Source organism: Engraulis encrasicolus, chromosome 6 (assembly GCF_034702125.1).
Source record: "Engraulis encrasicolus isolate BLACKSEA-1 chromosome 6, IST_EnEncr_1.0, whole genome shotgun sequence".
NCBI classification, from domain to species: Eukaryota; Metazoa; Chordata; class Actinopteri; order Clupeiformes; family Engraulidae; genus Engraulis; species Engraulis encrasicolus.
Genome location: NC_085862.1, coordinates 32,333,435 through 32,353,926, shown reverse-complemented (window position 1 = coordinate 32,353,926; position 20,492 = coordinate 32,333,435). Strand labels below are relative to the sequence as shown.

At 42.6% G+C, this 20,492-nt stretch overlaps 1 protein-coding gene across 6 annotated transcripts; it reads right to left on the bottom strand.

Moving 5' to 3' along the window:
• Window positions 1-1,412: 1,412 nt before the first annotated feature.
• cbr4 (carbonyl reductase 4) lies at window positions 1,413-20,384 on the bottom strand. 6 transcript variants are annotated; one of them, XM_063201306.1, is made up of 6 exons: window positions 20,323-20,384; window positions 19,726-19,878; window positions 12,295-12,415; window positions 11,721-11,854; window positions 3,811-3,945; window positions 1,413-3,056 (listed from the first exon to the last, which is right to left on the bottom strand). In XM_063201306.1, exons 2-6 carry the CDS (start codon window positions 19,868-19,870, stop codon window positions 2,836-2,838), a joined length of 756 nt encoding a protein of 251 aa, XP_063057376.1. In that variant the 5' UTR covers window positions 19,871-19,878; window positions 20,323-20,384; the 3' UTR covers window positions 1,413-2,835. The 6 variants fall into 6 exon arrangements, with proteins under 6 accessions (XP_063057376.1, XP_063057375.1, XP_063057374.1 ...); XM_063201305.1 differs by having other exon boundaries at window positions 20,278-20,381; XM_063201304.1 differs by having other exon boundaries at window positions 19,726-19,875; window positions 20,278-20,381.
• Window positions 20,385-20,492: the final 108 nt, after the last annotated feature.

Here is a 20,492-nt window from a genome sequence, read left to right as displayed (position 1 = left end):
TTTACATGCCTTGATTGAGATTGGGTTGTTTGTGTGCCCAAACAAATGGACTGTTATTTGGAAAAACACAATGATGAGGTGTAGTGCACATCGGCATAAGACAGTAGTGAAATGTTTATGTGGAGCAGTGGAATGCATTTGACTGAGTGTGTGTGTGTGTGTGTGTTTACAGGGCCACTCACAGCTTTGACTGGGCAGGGGGCAAAATGGTCTCAATACATACAATGTAATGGGGTCCCTATTCTGGGCCCCCCATTTGGGCCCGCAACAACTGACCTGTTTGTATCCCCATGTCGGCAGGCCTGAGTGTTTTTTCTTTTTATGAGGGACAAGAATATGCGTGCGTCCCAATGTAAGGCTAAACTACCTAAATTGCATGCAACAGAAGGTTGTGTGAGTGCATGTCTGCGTTTAAGAGTGAGACTTTGTCCACAAAAATGCTGTCTGACCATCTGACCTGTGTGCAACTGGTGTACCGTATAAATGTGTGTGTGTCTGAGTCTGTGTGGGTGCATATTTGTATGTTTAAGAGTTAAGTTATGTGTTTGTGTCCAGGCGTCTGCAAGGATATCCCTCTGTATATGTGGTATGCACGATTTTAGGTTGTGTGTGTGCGTGCGTGCATGCGTGCGTGCTTTGTTGCACGTGGCCTCCATCTCTGTGACGAATCAGAGGCAGAATAACAGATGAGCTCACAGTATTGCGTTGCGTTGCATTGTAGGTCCCCACCTCTGGCCTCTGGTCCTCTGTAGCCCCCCCGCGTGACGCCAGAGTGGCCCTCCCGACCTCATCCATCCCCACCACGAGCCTCCAGTCCAAATTGGAGCCCCCAAAAAACACCCCCCTATCCCCCCCACCCCCAGCAGCCTAAAAATAACTTGCACCCCTTCTCTAATCCCCCACAGCTGGACCCCCCCAAACTGTGGCTCCGTGTGGGGGTGGGGGGTGGGTGGGTAGATGAGGAGAGGGTAAATAGGGGGGTGTGTCCCAGGAGACTAGAGATGCAACACGATACTCCAGACTGGTCTCCCCTCAGTCATGTCAGGGATGAAAACCAGATCGAGCCACTGACACGCGATCTTCGCCATACCAAGATGGCGGAACGCAATTCCAAGGATCATCATGTGTGAACTATGAAGCTCAGGAATCTTCGTGAAACATTTTTTTTTTTGGTTGTTCTGTTCTGGTAATTAGAACCATTCAACCCAAACCTCCGCGACACACACACAGACACACAGGCCTTGAAGACCACCCCCCCACCCCACCCCCAAGTCAAGTTATTGTGCAATACTATTGCAGCATCCCCACACACTCACAGCATTTAACAGGCATCTGCTGCAGTGTACTCTCAGTGTAGTGCACAAACCCACATCTACATGCAATTAAACAATTAAAGACAAGGCGTTTAAGTGAAACGTTTACTTTATTCATCTGTCTGCGTCTGACATTTAAGACTTGTGTCTTGTGTCAGTGGGGAGCGAGGCAGCTTATAAGCCAGTCTCAGCGTCAGGCACAACAAAAAAGAAACGCAGCAGTGACCACAACAATCCTTCATTTCGGTGAAGGGAAATCATAAAGGGCCTAATTACAACCGAAGAAACCGTGGCTGTAATTCTTTTTTTTTTGGTTAACAACAGAAAACTGATCTCTGCACACAGACTCCGCATGCCACATCTGAGGGGGTGAAAACTCGGCTTTAATCATCCTGTTGCATAAGCTACAACACCAGCCATTTGTCTACAAACAAACCACAGAGACAAATCCCATTTTTTAAAAGCGGCCTATAATGCAGAAGGGGCGGCGCCGGCGATGGTACCCAGCAAAAGAGGCTTAAGTGTCTCCTAACTCCTGCCTAGAAGAAGGAATTCTTGGCCAGGAATAAGTCCAAAACCCTTCACTGGCGGACGTTATCCATGTGTCATGTGCCCAGGATAAGAGACAATGTCCAGATCATGCTGATTACCCATATGCAGTGCATCAACATGACATGAGAATGGCCTGACATGGCCCCAGCTGCACTGACTGACAACAAGCCTCTAAGTTGGTGTGATGGTGTGTGTGTGTGTGTGTGTGTGTGTGTGTGTGTGTGTGTGTGTGTGTGTGTGTGTGTGTGTGTGTGTGTGTGTGTGTGTGTGTGTGTGTGTGTGTGTGTGTGTGTGTGTGTGTGTTAGACTGGCTTGCTCCTTTGCACGTAACAGCTAAAAACAGGCTAAGTGCAACAACACAGACATGGTGGAACAGCAAGATGCCTGTCTTGACTTTATCCTTATGTAGTTAGGTTGTTGGCCAATGTCCACGTGTCTGCCAAGGGATGCAGATTCATAACAGCTACCAGCCAAATGATGGCAGAATATAAAATGAATGAAAGAGGAATAACATTGTATGTCCCCCACATCTAGCCTGGTGTTTGTACACATTTGCTACCAAATTAATATTTTGTTTTCGTGCACAAATAAAAGTTCATCCAACGGTGCTTGTTTTAATTATAAAACATTTATTTTCTGAAGCTCGTTTTGGCAGTGTGCAGGCAGACCCACATTCTTCGACTGCCTGGCACTATGGTCTGGCACTTGCAAAAAAAAAATGACTTGTATGTGACTTGTGTATGTGCGCACCCTGCCCCAAAACGACATGTACATGTCCATGTCCTGGGCCTAGGCTCTGAGCCGACTGCAGGGTTAGCTGGGGCCCCAAGCAAAAATTCAAAGGAATGAACATTTGAAACAAAATTGCCACTACTGAAGTGAAGTGTGAGCTGTTGTTCACCAACTTGAGGCTTGGGGACCCTAAGCGTCTGCCTGCCTGCCTGGTGACAAGATGCATCTCTGCCCTAGGCTACATGGCCAGCTGCAGTCCCCCGTCCACCAGCAGCACCTGGCCCGTGATGTAGGGGGACTCCAGCAGGAAGAGCACGGCCTGGGCCACCTCCTCTGGCTCCCCGAAGCGGCCCAGGGGGATACGACGCTCCATATCAGGCACTGCTGCTGCTGCTGATGCCGCCTCCTGCTGCTGCCCTCGCAGACCCAGACCAGCCGTCATGTCTGTGCGGATGAAACCTAGATGGAGATGGAGAGGTCAACGGCACGGTGTTAGTTTTCAATGCCAGGAGAGTGCTGTCTGATGTGTGTTTGTGTGCATCTCTCTGTGCGTGTGCGTGTGCGTGTGCGTGTATGCTGGGAAGTCAGGGGGTCAGTTGCGGGCCCAAGGAGAGGGGGTCCTCATTCCATTGTATCTATTAGATGGGGGTTGCTTTGAGATGTCTTTGTCTTGGACCCAGCCAAAGCTGTCAGCAGCCGTCTATGTACACATAATGTGTTGGGGGAGATGTGTGGCAGGGTGTTGGGGGCAAGCGAGGTTTTTCACTGCTAACTGAAATGTGAACTGCATTTCACCATCCTCGCCTCACATCAGCAAGATGGCATGCAATTTGTCTCAATAGTGGGGGAGTCTTCCTGCTTAATCTATGGAAGAGACACGCACATACTGGGGAGTGTGTCTGCATGGTGATAATAATGATGATGATGATGCCTGTTTCTCACACCAAGGTCAGGAGAAACGGGAGATGTATGTGAGCATTTGCATGTGTGTGTGTATGTGTGTGTGTAGTGTTCTGTGTTAGACAGCAAGAGTGAGAGTGAGAGAGAGAGAAAGAGATAGAGAGTGTGTGAGTGTGTGCGTGTGTGCGTGCGTGCGTCTACATCTGTGTATGCCTATCGGTGTGTGTGCGTGTCTGTGTTGCAGCATGTGTGTGTGTGTATTGTCCAATTTCGTGACAGGGGAAGAGCTGCGTAGTGCAGTACGGTACTGTACCTGGGGCGAGGAGATTGACTCGGACATTCCTGGAGGCGACCTCCTTGGCCAGGGAGCGTGTGAAGCCCTCCAGGCCGGCCTTGCTGGCGCTGTACACACACTGGCCCGCGTTCCCCTTCAGACCCACCACCGAACCTGCGGCTCAACACAAGGTCAAAGTTAAGACAGGGCCTTAGGCTACGAAAAATGAATTAAGTCTCTATGCACGCACACACGGCCAGCTTCCAGGTACTGGTAATGTACCGTGATAAATACAATACAGAGAAAGGAGGACGTCACTGTGTGCACTGGTTGGCTTAGATCTTGTGTTTTTTACCTCCGCCAAGGAGGTAATGTTTTCGGTCGCGTTGGTTTGTCTGTCTGCTTGTCTGTCTCTCTGTCTGTTTGTCAGCAGCATAACTCAAAAACTAATCAACCGATTTGGACGAAACTTTTTGGAGTTGTTGATAATGACCCAAGGAACAAGTGATTAAATTATTTGGTGTTGATACGGATCTCGAACAGGAACCAGGAAACTTTTAAAGATTCTTCACCATTGCTGGCCTATAAATCTAGACGCCCCAAGTGACCACAAATTAAATTGCGGGGCAAAACAACCTAGTTTCTAACTGCACAAAAACAAGGCAGAAAGACTTAAAAATGACAATAGGGTGTAACATAGTCAAATGTTCTATCAAGCAGCTTCCCCTCTGAGTGCTTCTAGTTTTTAGTGCTTTGGTGTTTATCAGTGTGCAACGATTTGCCACTTTCTCTGAAAAGCTTAGACTAACTTTAATACAACTTGTTGTGATCTGACAGCTCTGTAGAGTACACAGCGTTTATTAAGCACTTGGAGAGTCAATTTAACATCTTCTATAGTTTATTTGGTCCCAGAGTATTCTCTAAGTGTTGAATTAACACAGCATTATTTTACTGTGTAGAAATAAAGAATCTGCAGCACAGGCAACAACATTGTAGAACGCACATGTGTTTCACTGCTGAGAGAGGCTTCAAACCCATCTCATTGGGAAAAGTGATCTTTTTTTGACAAGGCTATGGCTGCCTTTAGTAGAGCATGTGATGGGCTGAAAGAAGGGATATATAACGGTCATTATAAAGTACAGGTGTATAGGGTCAATAAAAGGCATTCTGTTAACAAGGCTTAGACTACATCTACCAGAGCATGTTATTAGCCGACAGGAGGGTAGGGTGAAGAATGCATAGGGTACTATACTTCAGTGAAAATAAACTCTTTCTCTGAAAATATCCTGTGCGTGGTTTGGACACCTGGTTGTTAAGCTCTTATCTCGAAAAGGATGAGAAATCTGATGTACACAGATAATAAGGAATGACACAGATAAGGAAACCGTTTAGGAAATTGTTGCTTAGAAATGTTAGAGTTATTAGTGGGTTTATAGCTTTTCTAAATTTGTCTTGGCACTCGACAAGCCTTACTGACAGATTCATTAGATCTCCATATAGCAGATGAACCACTCCACATGAAATAGTGGAGTTTAAAAAAAGAGGACAGATATCATAATTTAATGGACAGGGCAGAGTGTCACCATAGTTTAAAGACGCCTTGACCAAGGCAGCCAACCGCAGATTGCTGCATAGGATAATCAGTTGAGTTCAATTCTCTCCGGATGAGTGTCAGGTAAAACACCACTTACTGCAAATGTAATGCAGTGTGGAATGCAGAGTGCAGACCAGAACTCAACACATCAACTATAACACACGTAGCCCCACCTAGTGGTATACATGTCTAAGTACAGAATCTACACACACGCACTGTCTTAAAGTCCTCCTACCATGTGTGTGCCTTTGGGCCAAAAATGCCTTTGTTGCTTATGCGGTCATAAATATCTCCTTCACATCCAACACAGAGACTTAACTTATGACCTACAGAAGAAAGGAAAAATCTGAAGGATCTACAGTATATTTACTACTATGGCAAAATGAAACGAGAGCTTGCAACTGAATATCAAAGGGTTGCTGAGATACCTTGCTTCTGGCAGTAGATCTGCGTTGCATTTAGACTAAGGCAGCGTTTCTCAAAATGGGGTCCGGGGACCACTGTGGGTCTGAGGCATATTGCCAGGGGGTCCCTGAAAAAGTTTCTTATAAGTTGATACATGAAAACGCTTACAGTACCATGCACTATGAGGGAACAGCTACACACACAGGCCCAGATAAAGCAACAAAAATCTGTCCCTCCCTACACACTGCAGGTCGCGCTTCAGCATTAAGATAATGTTTGAAAGTAATTTTAAATTAAAATGACTATTTCAAACAAATAGGTGACTTCATGGTGAGATTATGAGGGGAATGAGGGGAAAATGTTAAAGGTGCACTGTGCAATATTTTTAGTAATTTATTTCCAGAATTCATGCTGCCCATTCACTAATCATTATGTTACCTTTATCATGAATACTTACCACCACAATCAAATTCAAAGTATTTATTATGCACTTTTCATACATGAAAAGGGGGATCTTCTCCATGGTCCGCCATTTTGAAGTTCCAGAAATTAGCATTTTTAGCTGAAATACGAACTGTACTTTGGTCATACTAGTAAATATTAGCTCATTAATTAGTAAATATTCATGAAAAGTTGGCAGTAGACAGCATCGTTTCACTTAACCGCATAGTTGCAATACCTACTCTGGCCACCATCTTACACAGTGCACCTTTAACCCATTGTGCCCTGGAGACACATACAGTGAGGAGAATAAGTATTTGATCCCTTGCTGATTTTGTAGGTTTGCCCACTAATAAAGACATGATCATTCTATAATATTAATGATAAAATGTATTTTAATATGGAGAGACAGAATATCAAAAAGAAAATCCAGAAAATAACTTTGAAGAATATATTTTAATTGATTTGTATTCCATTGAGGAAAATAAGTATTTGACCCCTCTAGTCAAAGAAGACAAAATTACTTGGTGGCAAAGCCCTTGTTTTCTCATACAGAGGTCAGATGTTTCTTTCAGTTAATGACAATGTTTGTGGATATATTAGAAAGGATTTTTGTCCGCTTTTCTTTGCAGATCATCTCTAAATCACTTAAGTTGTATGACTGTAGCTTGCCAAATGGGAGCTTCTGTTCCCTTCACAGGATTAGTATAGGGTTAATGTTTGGAAACTGTCTAGGCCACTTCATGACCTTAATATGCTTCTGCTTGAGCTACTTCTTCGTTGCTTGGGCTGTATGTTATGGATTATTATCATATTGGGAGGCCAATCCATGACCCACCTTCAGTCTAGTGGTGGTGGGAAAGAGGTTGGCATGCAGCATTGTACGTTTACATGTCTCCTTCCATCCATTTCTTGATGATGTGAAGTTGTCCTGTGTCTTGGCCAGACAAACAACCTCAAAACATAATGTTACCACTTTCATTTATGATGTTGGAGAAGGTGTTGTTCTTGGGATCATAGGCAGCATTTCTCTTCCTCCAAACACATCGAGTTGTGTTAATGCCAAACAGTTTGATTTTGTCGCCATCTGATTCCAGCACCTCCCAATCATATCCTAATCCAGTTTGATGTTCATTGGCAAACCTCAGGTGAGCCTGAACAGGTTCCTTCTGAAGCCGGGGTACCATACATGCACTGCAATATTTTAATCCGCTGTGGTATCAAGTGTTTCCAATAGTTTTCTTAGTGATTGAGGTCCCAGCTGCCTTGAGATCATTTCCTAGCTCCTCCCATACAGTTTTAAGGTGCTTTATCTCCATTTTTCTGGTTATTAAATTCCCACAAGGTCAAATCTTGTATGGAACCAGAGATAGGCCTAAGATTGATGATTGATGATCATTTTGTATGTCCTAAAATTGGGAAGAAATGCACCAACAGTTTGCTCTTTAATATCCAGGAGCCCATTTCAGCCTTGTTGAGTTCTAAAATCTTGTCCCTGACATCATCTGACAGCTTTTTGGTCTGTCCCATGTTGGCAAGTTTAGTTTGATTGATTGACTGATTCTATGGACTGATTTTGCAGATTCAATGTGTCTTTTGTGCAGGTTACTATTAACAGGTGTGTTCAATTCAGATAACAAGTTGATTGGAAGTGCCATTTGATCTGCGGGAACAGAACTCTTAATGGTTGGCAGGGGATCAAATACTTATTTCCCTCAATTAAATATAAATCAATTATTATATATTCTTTAGAGTTAATTTCTGGATTTTCTTTTTTATATTCTGTCTCTCCATATTAGAATACATATTATCATTAACATTAAAGACTGATCATGTCTTTATTAGTGGGCAAACCAACAAAATCAGCAAGGGATCAAATACTTATTCTCCTCACTGTATACGCTGCATTCAGGATCTTGAGATTTGAGATGTTTTATGAAAATTGTGGGTACGTTAGAGCTGAATGAACACATTCTAAGGCAAAACAAGGGTCCTAACTTTTAAATGTAACTCATTTCATGTTTGTATGTGCTTCGGAGGCTGAGATATTTTAGATGTAATAGGTAGAGGGCACCCTTTCTCAAAAAGGGCTTAGGACAATATGGGTTAAGCTCTATTAGGGGTACCTAGCACCAAAAAAAATATTTGAGAAGCCCTGGTCTAAAAGGGGAGCAGAGCTGAGAGCCATTTCTCAGTCTAGCTGTTCAGCATATTACTCAGTAATACTGACAGAAACTGCCAGCTTTTATCTGAGACAAATGTCTCTACAAAAACCCTAGTACTTGCTGATGTTCATACCACGGTCCATACATTTCAGGGGATGCACTGTCTGCATGTTATCATGCATGTTGAAATAACATCTCATTGATGTATGTAGAATGATAAACGATGTGCTGCATGTACAGACTATGCTCTTCAAGCAGCTCCAGTTTCAAGCAGGAAACCTCAGCCCAAACCAAGATGGGTTGGCTTCAAGGCCGTCCACATTTTTTCACTAAATTATCTACAGCTTTGAGACTTTATGCCATGCTTTGAGAAGGGCAAACCGTCCCATGTGCATTATGTTGCTTTTGTGCCAATTGACGATGAAATAACATAATGGACATAATTAGTGTGGGTTACATATGGATTCATTTCTGTCAATGATGTAGGACGACTGGCATTTACAAGGTTTCGTATGAAAGTGAAATGAATGACATGTAATTGTGACCACCATCAGTGTTAATCCAGTAGGCTATATATTCGTTTATAGTTGGGTAATAAAGACAGCCATCTGGAGATATGAAGTTTATGACTGGATCTAAAAAGGCCTTTCATTGCGTTCACTTTTCTCTTGGCCAAAATGGTAAACCACAAGAGAAAACTTCAACCCTCCTGTACAGCCGACAACTTCAGGAAACCACTGTATATCCACAGCGGTCAAGCGTTCTCTTATTGAATTGGCAAAGTGATCTTCTGACCGTCTTTCAAATGGATTACAATATAACATCATCTTTAATGACTGTTCGGCGGGTTTGGAATGACAGTAATATAACTGAGCTTTCTGACAAGTGAGCAGCAGGCATGTAGCCTACACTGCCCTCAAAGGAAATGTGCAGTAACTATATCAACATTGAAACTGAGAAAAAGGACATCAAGGTATTGGTAGTATAAGTTGGATATTGACATTGCTGCAAATTTGACATGGCGAGATCTCTAAAACGGGACACAAATGGGCCATAAGGCTTTTGTCTCAAGATAAAGGACGTGTTATGAAGACCATTTGCAGCCTAAACTCAATTTGACCAAAATATGTAGTTACTGCCATTTAGCCTTTGTACAGCACAGTACTGTACAGTACATGTGCTGTATGCTGCTGTGCTGAGGCTATAAGAAGCTGAGCACTCTTCTCTTCGGACAGTGCCTCCCTTTTCATCTGCATGTTTCTCTGCATGTCTGTTATGAATCTTGTTTATCAAATATTTCACATTCCACTATGCAAACTGACACTGCTATCCAAGGTGATTTATGTGAGGTATTCAGGTATTGGTTACAATATGTGGAGGACCAAACAGTGCTCAAGAACTTCAAATAGAAAAGAAAGATGGATAGCACTCTTCTGTTTACATTTATTTTCACTGAGCAGCAGGACACAAATGTTTCAGCTATGCCTTTATTTTCCATTTGGTGTTCTACAGGATGCGCACCATGAGAGGATGCAGTGTCCTTGTAATAATTTACTTCTGCTCAAGACCTTCAGCTATGTATGAGATTGAAGAGCAGTGGTTCCCAAACTGGAGGTCAGGACCCCTAGGGGGGTCGTGGAGGTACTGAAGGGGGGTCATGGACAATAGGGACATTGCATAAAAACGGGAAATCCACGGGTTAAAAGCTAACAGCTAACGTAATTCCATAATTTGATTAGTAACAGTGTTCAATTGTATGGATAACAGATGCATTTGCTCTCCTGTGGATTTCTAGCAATTGAAGCGGACAAACTATTAAAGATAGATTTTCCATTAACAGTTTGTCCGCGTATATTGCTATTAACCATACAAGTGAATATGGGCCAGACTTGAAGAGGATGACGCGTAACCTTCCGATCCTGAGACCAACTCCTTGAACATTAGGCCATGGCTGCCCTAAATGACTTTTTAAACATTTTGTATAAAAGCATCAGTCAATGTAATGTAATATACAGTACAAGTGGTGAGTGTCTCAGGTTATGAGTGTGGCAGCTAATCTACATACTGTATGTTGGATAAAGGCTTCTGCTGCTTATGTACAGGTGGGGAGCGTATCATGTCACCTATTTGAGATAAGAGCCACTAAATGTTGTCCACTAATAGTAATGCTGAGTAATTTAATACAATGTTACTGGTGGTGAGTGTATCAGGTCAACGTGGAATAAGAGTGTCTCTCATGTCTTATGCAATGTACGTACAGTATTATACAATATGCTGTTGGTGAGGGGGTCAGGTCAATGCTGTTGGTGAGGGGGTCAGGTCATCCATGCTTATGGTGCTTATTGTACAATAACACACTGGTGTCATGTCACTAATGTTGACGTTAGCTCCACTCTGTCCCAGCATGATCCAGATCACTATTACACCGTCACTGGCAGTAGTGAGTGTGTAAGCTATTGCATTGGTCGGAGTCAGGTCACTTCTGGGGTCAGGTGTCATCCTGTGACGTTTGTGAACCAGTCGGTTCTTTTGAACAGCTCCTATACCGATGGGAACCGAATACCAGTTCCGAGACACTCCTTTCCGTTTTCGTTCATTTTGAAAATGACCCTTCACGTGAGTACTTTAATTTGGGGGAAAACCATGTGTCTGCCTCAGAGAGTGGCAGAAAGGTTTTTTAGAAGAAGGAGGACAAGAGGTGGAATCAAAAATACTATCCTCTTAAAACTGAATAATTTAAAAAACATTCTGAAGAGCCTCTTTATGAATGGCTCTTTGAAGGAAACAATCCACTATAGTCTGGATCCCATCAAAGAGCCATTAATGTATGATGACCAGATTTTTGTAGTCTGAAAATGGGACACTTCGCACGTGAGAAAGGACAATATTTGGAGGGCGGGTCTGGGGGACCTCCCCCAGAAAAAAAAATATTTTTTAGATGCAATTTCCTGCATTCTAATCAATTTTAGGAGGAGGAATGACAAATCACAACTGACGCCTTCAGACTTTCTATACAAGGGCTGGCTGCCATTAATTGTGTCAGGTAAACATGTTATATTTTCATATATTTACCCTGATAGACATGTAGCGCAATGTAGCGGGGGGCCAAAACCAGGACATATTTGAAGAGTTTGCTTGGGACCTGGGACACACAACTCCAAACCTGGACTGTCCCAGTTAAACCGGGACGTCTGGTCACCCTACATTAATGGCTTGTGCTGATGATGGCTCCCCCCCTAGCCTAGCATGCTCCTGAGCAATATCATGCGGGCATTAGTAGTGAGTGTGTGAGGTACTGTATTACAATACAGTGATATAGGGGTGGGTGAAGGTGAGGGTGTGACCTATGTTGACGATGGCTCCCCCCTGCGTCAGCATGCTCCTGAGCGCCGCCCTGCAGGTCAGCATGGAGCCCAGCAGGTTGGTGTGTAGCACGGACACCATGTCATCTGGACGAGTCCTCAGCAACAGCCCATCCCTATTGAAAACACCAAGCACACACGAGAGAGAGAGAGAGAGAGAGAGAGAGAGAGAGAGAGAGAGAGAGAGAGAGAGAGAGAGAGAGAGAGAGAGAGTTAAATGTGTAAAGACGGAACCTTTTCACCTGCGTGAAGCTGGCCCCCCCTCAGACCCAAAATGCTGAAATAAAACGTTTGTGCTCATTTGTGCTGTGACAATTAACGATTGCAAAGTTACAGCCGTTTTATTTTATTATTATGCTATTATTATGTGATTATTTCAATAATAGCACAAACACTTTTTTTTTACAGCACAATCCGGCACAAACATAGCACAAACAATCTGCAGTATTATTTTAGCATTTTGGGTCTGAGGGGTGTGGGGGGGTTATTGGTTGAATAAGTTGCTCATCAGAAGCCTAATTACAACATGTTTATTATTATAATATGTGGGCCATACTTGTTGATGCCAGCAGCATTGACCAGGTACCCCACCGAGCCACAGCTTTTCTGGATGGTCTCAAACGTCTTCTGCACCTCCTGCTCCTTGGAGACGTCGCAGCTCAGAGCCACATGGTCCTCTATGTACAGGGAGCAAGACACAAACCACAAACACACACACACACACACACACACACACACACACACACACACACACACACACACACACACACACACACACACACACACACACACACACACACACACACACACACACACACACACACACACACACACACACACACACACACACACACACACAGAGGGCGCGTTACAATATGCGACCTTGCCTCCTCCACTTGTGCCTGTCTCCTCGTACCAGGAAGTAATATGTCATGATGACATCACTGACCACAGCATTATATTTCAATATCTTGCAAAAGCTCAACTGTAAAGCCTACTTCTCATTTGCAATTAGGATGGTGAATGAAAAACAGTCCCGCAAAAGTTGTTGTGGCTAGGCTGTGAAAATATATTGGCATACATTTTTGTAAATTGACATTGAGAATATTTAATAAGGGTCATGATCATATGCTGTATATTTTGCGAAGGGTTACCAGCCACATCCAACCCACTTTCTCTGTGTGATCAAGACACACCTCAGGAGGTCTGGCCAAGGGGCCTAGGTTTACCTGGACACAATGGGAGCCCCCACAGCTTGGAGACAGACGGGGGATGGTCACTCTACTACAAAAAGACAGATACACTAGGGAAAGACAGAATTCTCCTAGGCTGTTGCTGTTAGGGTGAGGTCACAGAAGAACAGAATGCAAAAAATGCTTTAATTATTTGTAATTTCATGCCAGATGCTTTGGATAAATAAACCCGCTGAAATCAAGAATTGGACACCATGCTCTCTGACTCTTTAAAAAGAACACGCTGGATTCTAGCCAACACATAGTAAGTTTGGAAAATGATTTGGAAATGGGTTTACAACGTTTGGAACAAAATGGCTAAAATCCAACAATTGGTGACCCCGACTTGTGATAAAGAAGGAGAGCTGGTGGACAAAAAGACAAGAAATGGACGAAGGGGCAGTTGGGTGACAACAACTAACAGCCGCTACAATGTGTAATCAAATGGTAAGCAGACCAATGATTTATCTAAGTACTGTTATTGGGCAGATCAAGGTTTTATTGTTGTCACCCTACTGTAGGCATGTCTAAACAAATGGTTAAAGCATTAAGGTTAAAGTGCACAAGAAATACATATGGAACACTGGCTTAAGGCAAAGGTCATGCAAAAAAAAAAAAAAATACGAACAATCATTATGGCTGGGCAGAGGGGCCCATATTTTGTTGATATAATGGATGGCACATGTATTATTGGCTGATTGTTGTGTGGATACTGGACTGTGTTGAGATTACATTGCTCTGAGTTACGTTGCTGGGGAAGTATTGTGGTAGCATTTGTTGGGAATATTGCATTGCTGGTTATTTATTGGAGTGTTTATAGCTGGGGAAAATGGTGCTTGAAGTGTGGGCCTCGTTGAATGTGTTGGTATTGTTACAACTGCATTGTGGGAATCGGTGTAGGTTGACCATGAGAGATTTAATCGGATGTTTAGTTAAGAGTGGAATTTGGTAGTTACAGTGTGAATGTTGCCTATTTCTATGTGAATTGAATAGCAGTCTCCTTTGTATGTTAATCATTGAAAGAATTAATTTTAACTAACTAAGCTCAAGGAGTTTAGCAGTAAAGGAGGAGTTAAGACATAAACATAATGGACCTTGGAGGAAAGGGTGACTTCAGAGGATTACCTCCAGTGCTAACATCCACTGTGAAGGGTCAATGGGAAGCCATAAAACAACAGCTTATGGCTGCATCGATTGAAAAGGAAAGGAAAGGAACGGGAGAAAAGTATGACAAAATTTGGGAAGAGTTGAGGAGGCAAAAGCATGTGCCAAGAGATACTGAAAAGCGTGACCTGTTGCCACATCTCATCAAAGCAGTACAGTATGCCCAAATTCAGTTGGAGGAACATGAAAAAACAGGAAGCAGTCCAGGTTCTCTTTCAGAGATAACTGGAAAAGGGAGAAGGAACAATTAGAGTACAAAAGGAGTTGCCTCCATAATATGTCATTAGCCAGCGCAGCTTTGAAATTTGCACAGACAAAATCGGAGACATGCCCAGAGAATCAACTTTTGTTGATACAAAACAGACCCACCTCAGTATCTCTGCCACCCGCACCAGCATCATACTTTGCAAATGTCTTGGAAGAAGTGAAACAAACTCCTACTAAATTATCACAGCAGTGTCTAAAGACAGTGGAAAGAGAGACAGGAAATGGAAGGAGCAAGTTGCACTCAAAAGTGGAGACAGGGGCATGTTGTGAAACGAGAAAGACAAACGAAAGCAGAGACACAGTGGAGTCACCACTACCTGTGCCTCAGAACATGTTGCCATTGATATGCAAAGACCCCCAGGGGGGAGAGAAGTACAAACCATTCTCCTTCACTGACATGAACTGCATCGTTGAAAAAATGCCCCCTCCGTCAGAAGGGGGAGGGGCATGGATGAGCAAGTTTTTTCAACTTACTTTGGGTCACAAGCTTGCTATTGGAGATTGGAGAGCAATATTGGAGAGACAAGTGACCAGCTTTGATGTTATGCAGATAGAGACCATTGCAGGTACAACCAATTTGGCGGATTCAGAATCATTCACTTCTCATGCTACACAGTTGGGAGGAGCTATGCGAGCAAAGTTTCCTGTTCCTACAGGGACCACACACACACACTCATTCACCATGAAAGAAAATGAAGACATATCAGAATTTCTGATCAGGTGCAAGGACATTTGGACTGATAGAGCAGGGTGTCACCCTGGCTCTGGACAGTGGCAGACATTGCAATTCAGAAAAGCCATCATGGGAAGCGTACCCAAAACAATTCGAAAGGCCATGGAGGACAATCCGGACCTGGCAGGGTGTACCACTGAACAATGGGAAAGGCACTTGAAACATCACATGAAGATACAAAGAGCTAAGGAGCAGGAGGCAAAAGAGGAGACAGACGCAGCACGACTGGAACTATTGAAACTGCAGTTAGAGGAGGCTCGCAACAGAGTGGGTGACACAAAAAATAAATCTGAGTATCAAATGGTTCAACAGACCCTCCACCAAGCGAAAAGAGGTCCAGGGGAATTGGGCAGGAGGCATAGGACTGGTTGGCGTAGGTCATGGGACAAATGCCATGGCTGTGGTGAGTTGGGTCATTGGAAGAGAATGTGCCCCAAAGTGCAGTGGAGAGGGTTCCCAAACATCCCAAATCAATATAGAAGGGGTTATGGGTATACCCCACAGCAAGCGTACCTATTACCACAACCCTCGCCACACCATGGATCAGGGTTTCAGAATTTGGGTATGGGCATGCCTTGGGGGGCGTCGACACCCTGGGGTCCTTTGACACCCTGGGGAATTGGCCGTATTCATTAGAGGTGGAGCAGAAACCTGACTGACACTGGGGTGATAAAAGAATTGTATGAAATGGGCAAGGTTTTCAAATTTTGGATATCAATTAGCAATAATTTTAATTCATTCAGGTTTGGAAAAATCATACAATTTGTTTTGAAAAAGGATTAAGTTGCATTTAATCGACCTGGTTTCGTGTGATTTAATTAAGTGAAGATTAACTAATTGTCCATTTTTTTTTTCTTCTTAGGAGACGATAACAGGATACGGTTGCCTGTTGTGCAAAGCTCGTTGTTGACCTAATCCCTTCAGGATGTCTGGAGACAATGAGATTGGGAGTCGACACCTAGAGAGGAATATACTCTGAATTGCCTTAATCATTTAGTCCTTTCAGGAACATGACCATGGAGTGAAACCAGGGGACCGATACACATTGGGGAATGTGAACATATCTCTTGTTTTGTATGCTATATGTGAATTTGATTTAATCTACAGGTTAACGATAAGAAGGAACCAGTGTGTCATAACAGGTTATCATCAAGAAGTAACCATGGTTGATTAACTTCAGGTTTCATTCCCTTTTTTCCCCAAGAACAGGAGACTAACATATATGTATTCCTTGTGTGTCTGTCATTGTATGTCAATGGGCCCTATGTCTGTCTCTGTGTTATGTGTGTTCATGTAAAAAATTGAGAGTGCACGTGCAAAGGTTGAATTAAAAAAAAAAAAAATGAGAAGAACATGGTTAATATGGCAATTTAACAGAGGCCTACTTACAGTGACGTCATGACATTTATTTTACACATTTTTTGGGTTGTTTCATTTATTGATTTGAGTTTATTCATTCGGTTTCTTCAAGTTGGTTTTGATAATGCTTTCATTTTACGTCTTGATTTGGTTTTCAAATGAATCAATTTGAACCTCTTTGTGAGCATTTTTCTTTTAATAAGCGGTGTTTTCCTTTATTTAAAAAAAACAGATGGGTCTTTCTTTCTCTTTTTGGTCAACAAAGAGTTTGGTTTTGAAGTAAGAAACATTTTTATTTACTATTTGGGTTTCAAATGGATATTTTTCAACATTTTATTTACTATTTGGGTTACAAAGGAATCATTTTCAGCTTTTTAGAGAGGTGGCTTTCTTGTTACAACGTGTTCTTCTTTCAGGAAAATATGACTTTATTTGGTTATGTTCCATCAAAATGCAGGAGTTAGAGATACTATATTAAAATAAGCTTCATAGGATTTCTAGTTTATAGTTTCCATGACTATATTTTCATCGTTTTGGGTTACTTTAAACAGTGCTTTATTTCTTTAGTTGACTTCACCAATTTTCCCTTTATACATTTTGTTTTTATTAAACAAGAAAACTCACTTTGGTTAGGTATGTTATGATATGGGTAATTGATATGGGTTTTTAAGAAAACTAAAAAGTTATAAAAAGTAATATTCAGCGATAAGTCATAAACAATGCCATTTTAACATGAAACTTTAATTAAACAGCTATTGTACAGACTTTGCCGTCTTCCAAGTTCATCCCCCAGTTCTAATTTTATTTCCAAAATTTGGGCTCAAAACCCAGAGGCGGTGAGGTGCCATAGTTTAAATTGATACAGAATCTCAACAGAGTGCAACCATGTGATCAATCAGCGGTCAACTTGGAGGAAACCAGGTGTCATGAAGTAAAGTACGCGCTCTCTATTGTCTGGCAGTTGCAAACGTTGAGAAATCCAAGGAGATTTATACGGAGTCAGATGGGAGAACTGTGGTTCTCTGCCAGGGCATTGAGCAAAGTACTGTAGGGTGTCCATGACGGGACACAAAGAACTACGCTGGTTCGATCTATGATATGGGACGACAAAGTCCTAGAGTTGGAAACAAGGGGGTGCACTCTGCTTGTTGAAGGGATAACTTACATAAACTTTGGCACACACCTCCACTATTTTAAAGATTAATCTGTTTGGCTGTGCCATACAGATTAAAGAGAGGGAGAGTTTATTTTCATTGTCAATGGTGGATGAATAAGGGACATGTCATTGACTGTATCTTTAGCTTTCTAAGAGAAGTATTCCCCCCCTTCTTCTTTCAAAGAGAAGTAATATTCCCCCTTCTAAGAATTCAGATTTTTTTGGAAGTTGAAAGTTGATTTATGAATTTAGATTAGTAAAGAGGCAAAGGGCTGAAATTGAATTTTTTGCTGTTGTTTCAGAAATGCATTTTTAAAAAAAAATTTTATTTATGGTTTATGGTTTTTACGTTTTTATGGTTTCTCAACCCATGGAAAGTGTGACATAAAAGTTGGGCAGGGTCTGACATGATAAATGGTGCGCAAACATTTTCTTTTATTCCAGGTTTTTGTTGTGGATTGTCTTTATAGCTCTCTGGGTGATGCGATGAAAATGCAATTTTGGAACAATTTTGAATTTTTCTTTTATTCTTCTTTCTTTCTTTCTTTCTTTCTTTCTTTGGGCTTATCATTCCTATTAAAGAGTTTAACAAACTATTGAGAAGCACTTCACCATAGCTGACACTCTCGGGGGCAAAAAAGAACATTTCTATTTTTATGATGTTGCCACGATATTTTTTCAGTTGAAGAGAGGGACTCCAGAGAAAAGGGGTGACAATATATTGACTGCATTTTTAGTTCTTGTTTTGTATTCTTCTTTTAGGTTTGGTTGTTTATTTTTGAACTGTTGTTTTGGGTTGAACAGAATTTTTGCATTTCAATACCTATAGGCTACTATGGGTAGGCCTATGAATCTCCAACCATAACCCAAGTGATAGCCGTTCGATTGCATTTCAGATAAAGACATGGCAGATGGACATGCTAAGATATTTTTTTTGTGATTCGATGTTGAATCGAATCAAGAGAGGGAATTGAAAATATATTGGCATACATTTTTGTAAATTGACATTGAGAATATTTAATAAGGGTCATGATCATATGCTGTATATTTTGCGAAGGGTTACCAGCCACATCCAACCCACTTTCTCTGTGTGATCAAGACACACCTCAGGAGGTCTGGCCAAGGGGCCTAGGTTTACCTGGACACAATGGGAGCCCCCACAGCTTGGAGACAGACGGGGGATGGTCACTCTACTACAAAAAGACAGATACACTAGGGAAAGACAGAATTCTCCTAGGCTGTTGCTGTTAGGGTGAGGTCACAGAAGAACAGAATGCAAAAAATGCTTTAATTATTTGTAATTTCATGCCAGATGCTTTGGATAAATAAACCCGCTGAAATCAAGAATTGGACACCATGCTCTCTGACTCTTTAAAAAGAACACGCTGGATTCTAGCCAACACATAGTAAGTTTGGAAAATGATTTGGAAATGGGTTTACAACGTTTGGAACAAAATGGCTAAAATCCAACAGCTGACAGCTGGGAAACTTTATCGGTTTCTCCACGGAGGAGGGGCCAGGAGGTTGGGCGAGGAGACAAGCACAAGTGGAGGAGGCAAGGGTCGCATATTGTAACGCACTCAGAGAGCGAAAACCACCTGATACCAATTCAGAGGGCAACAGCATAGAGAGGCATTATGGGCAAGGTACGTATGTGGGAGTGAAGATGCTGCACAAATTCTCATTGGAGATCTTTATTTGTATAATCCAAGACCCGAGGGAGCTGCTTTCCTTCTGAAATCAAATGTACCCAATTTAAAGCTGGCATGGAATCTTGCCACAGGACCACTCAAACAGCACAGCACTTCAGGTCCTTGAGCAGACTCCTTCTAAGAAACTACCCAGGCCACAACCTGACTGTCTCAAACACTGCTATAGGCCTGCTGTCATTATTTATCTGAAAAGTTAGTTAAAATGAGGTGTTTACCATTCAGATTTGGTTGACAGACATTTAGAGAGTGGCTCCTCTCTGTCAGTGTGTGTGTGTGTGTGTGTGTGTGTGTGTGTGTGTGTGTGTGTGTGTGTGTGTGTGTGTGTGTGTGTGTGTGTGTGTGTGTTGGGGGCTTCTTTATTTACCTCCTGGCAGAGTGGCTGCGGTGGCCTGGGCAAGCTCTGCGTTTCTGGAGACCACCACGACCCTGTGCCCTTTCTGCGCCAACAGCCTGGCCACCGCGCGGCCAATGCCCCTGGAGCCGCCGAACACCACACTCAACCTGGACATGAATGCTGCTGAGGAAAGACGGAGGGCAAAATTGATGGCATCCTGTTACTGATGTGGTTCAAACCACTAATGCCATTAAAAGGCAAGGCGGTGTTTGGCAAATGAAGACATTATTATATGTGACAAAGGGTACCCGGTTATTGTAAGCCTTACTTGGATTCTACATAAATCTTTGGAGCTCCTACGATTAAGCAGTAGGCCTAATTTGCGGCGGGACAACCTGCTTACAATAAGGAGCATTCAGTTGCTGCCAAATGCCAAGTCTGGTACCTAACTCAATTGTCCAAACATAAATAGACAGATGGGAGGATGTTAGCATTGGACGTTTAGCATAACCTACACGGACACTATTTTAAACCCAACATTATTGAAATAACACCATGCATGTCAGAAGTAAACTATTTTACCAGTATGTGTTCTCTTATCAAAATATTTCCCTCTCGGGTCCTCACATTGTGCCCTCTACGTTGACAGCCGAGAGTGACCAAAGGGCGCCGCCATGTTTCGAACTGAATTTACTATTCTGTGACACCACTGTTTAGTAACTCCACCAGGTGGCGCCAAAATACTTCCCATTGCATTTCATGAAACCAGAGGCTGAAACACCATAAGTAAAACTTTT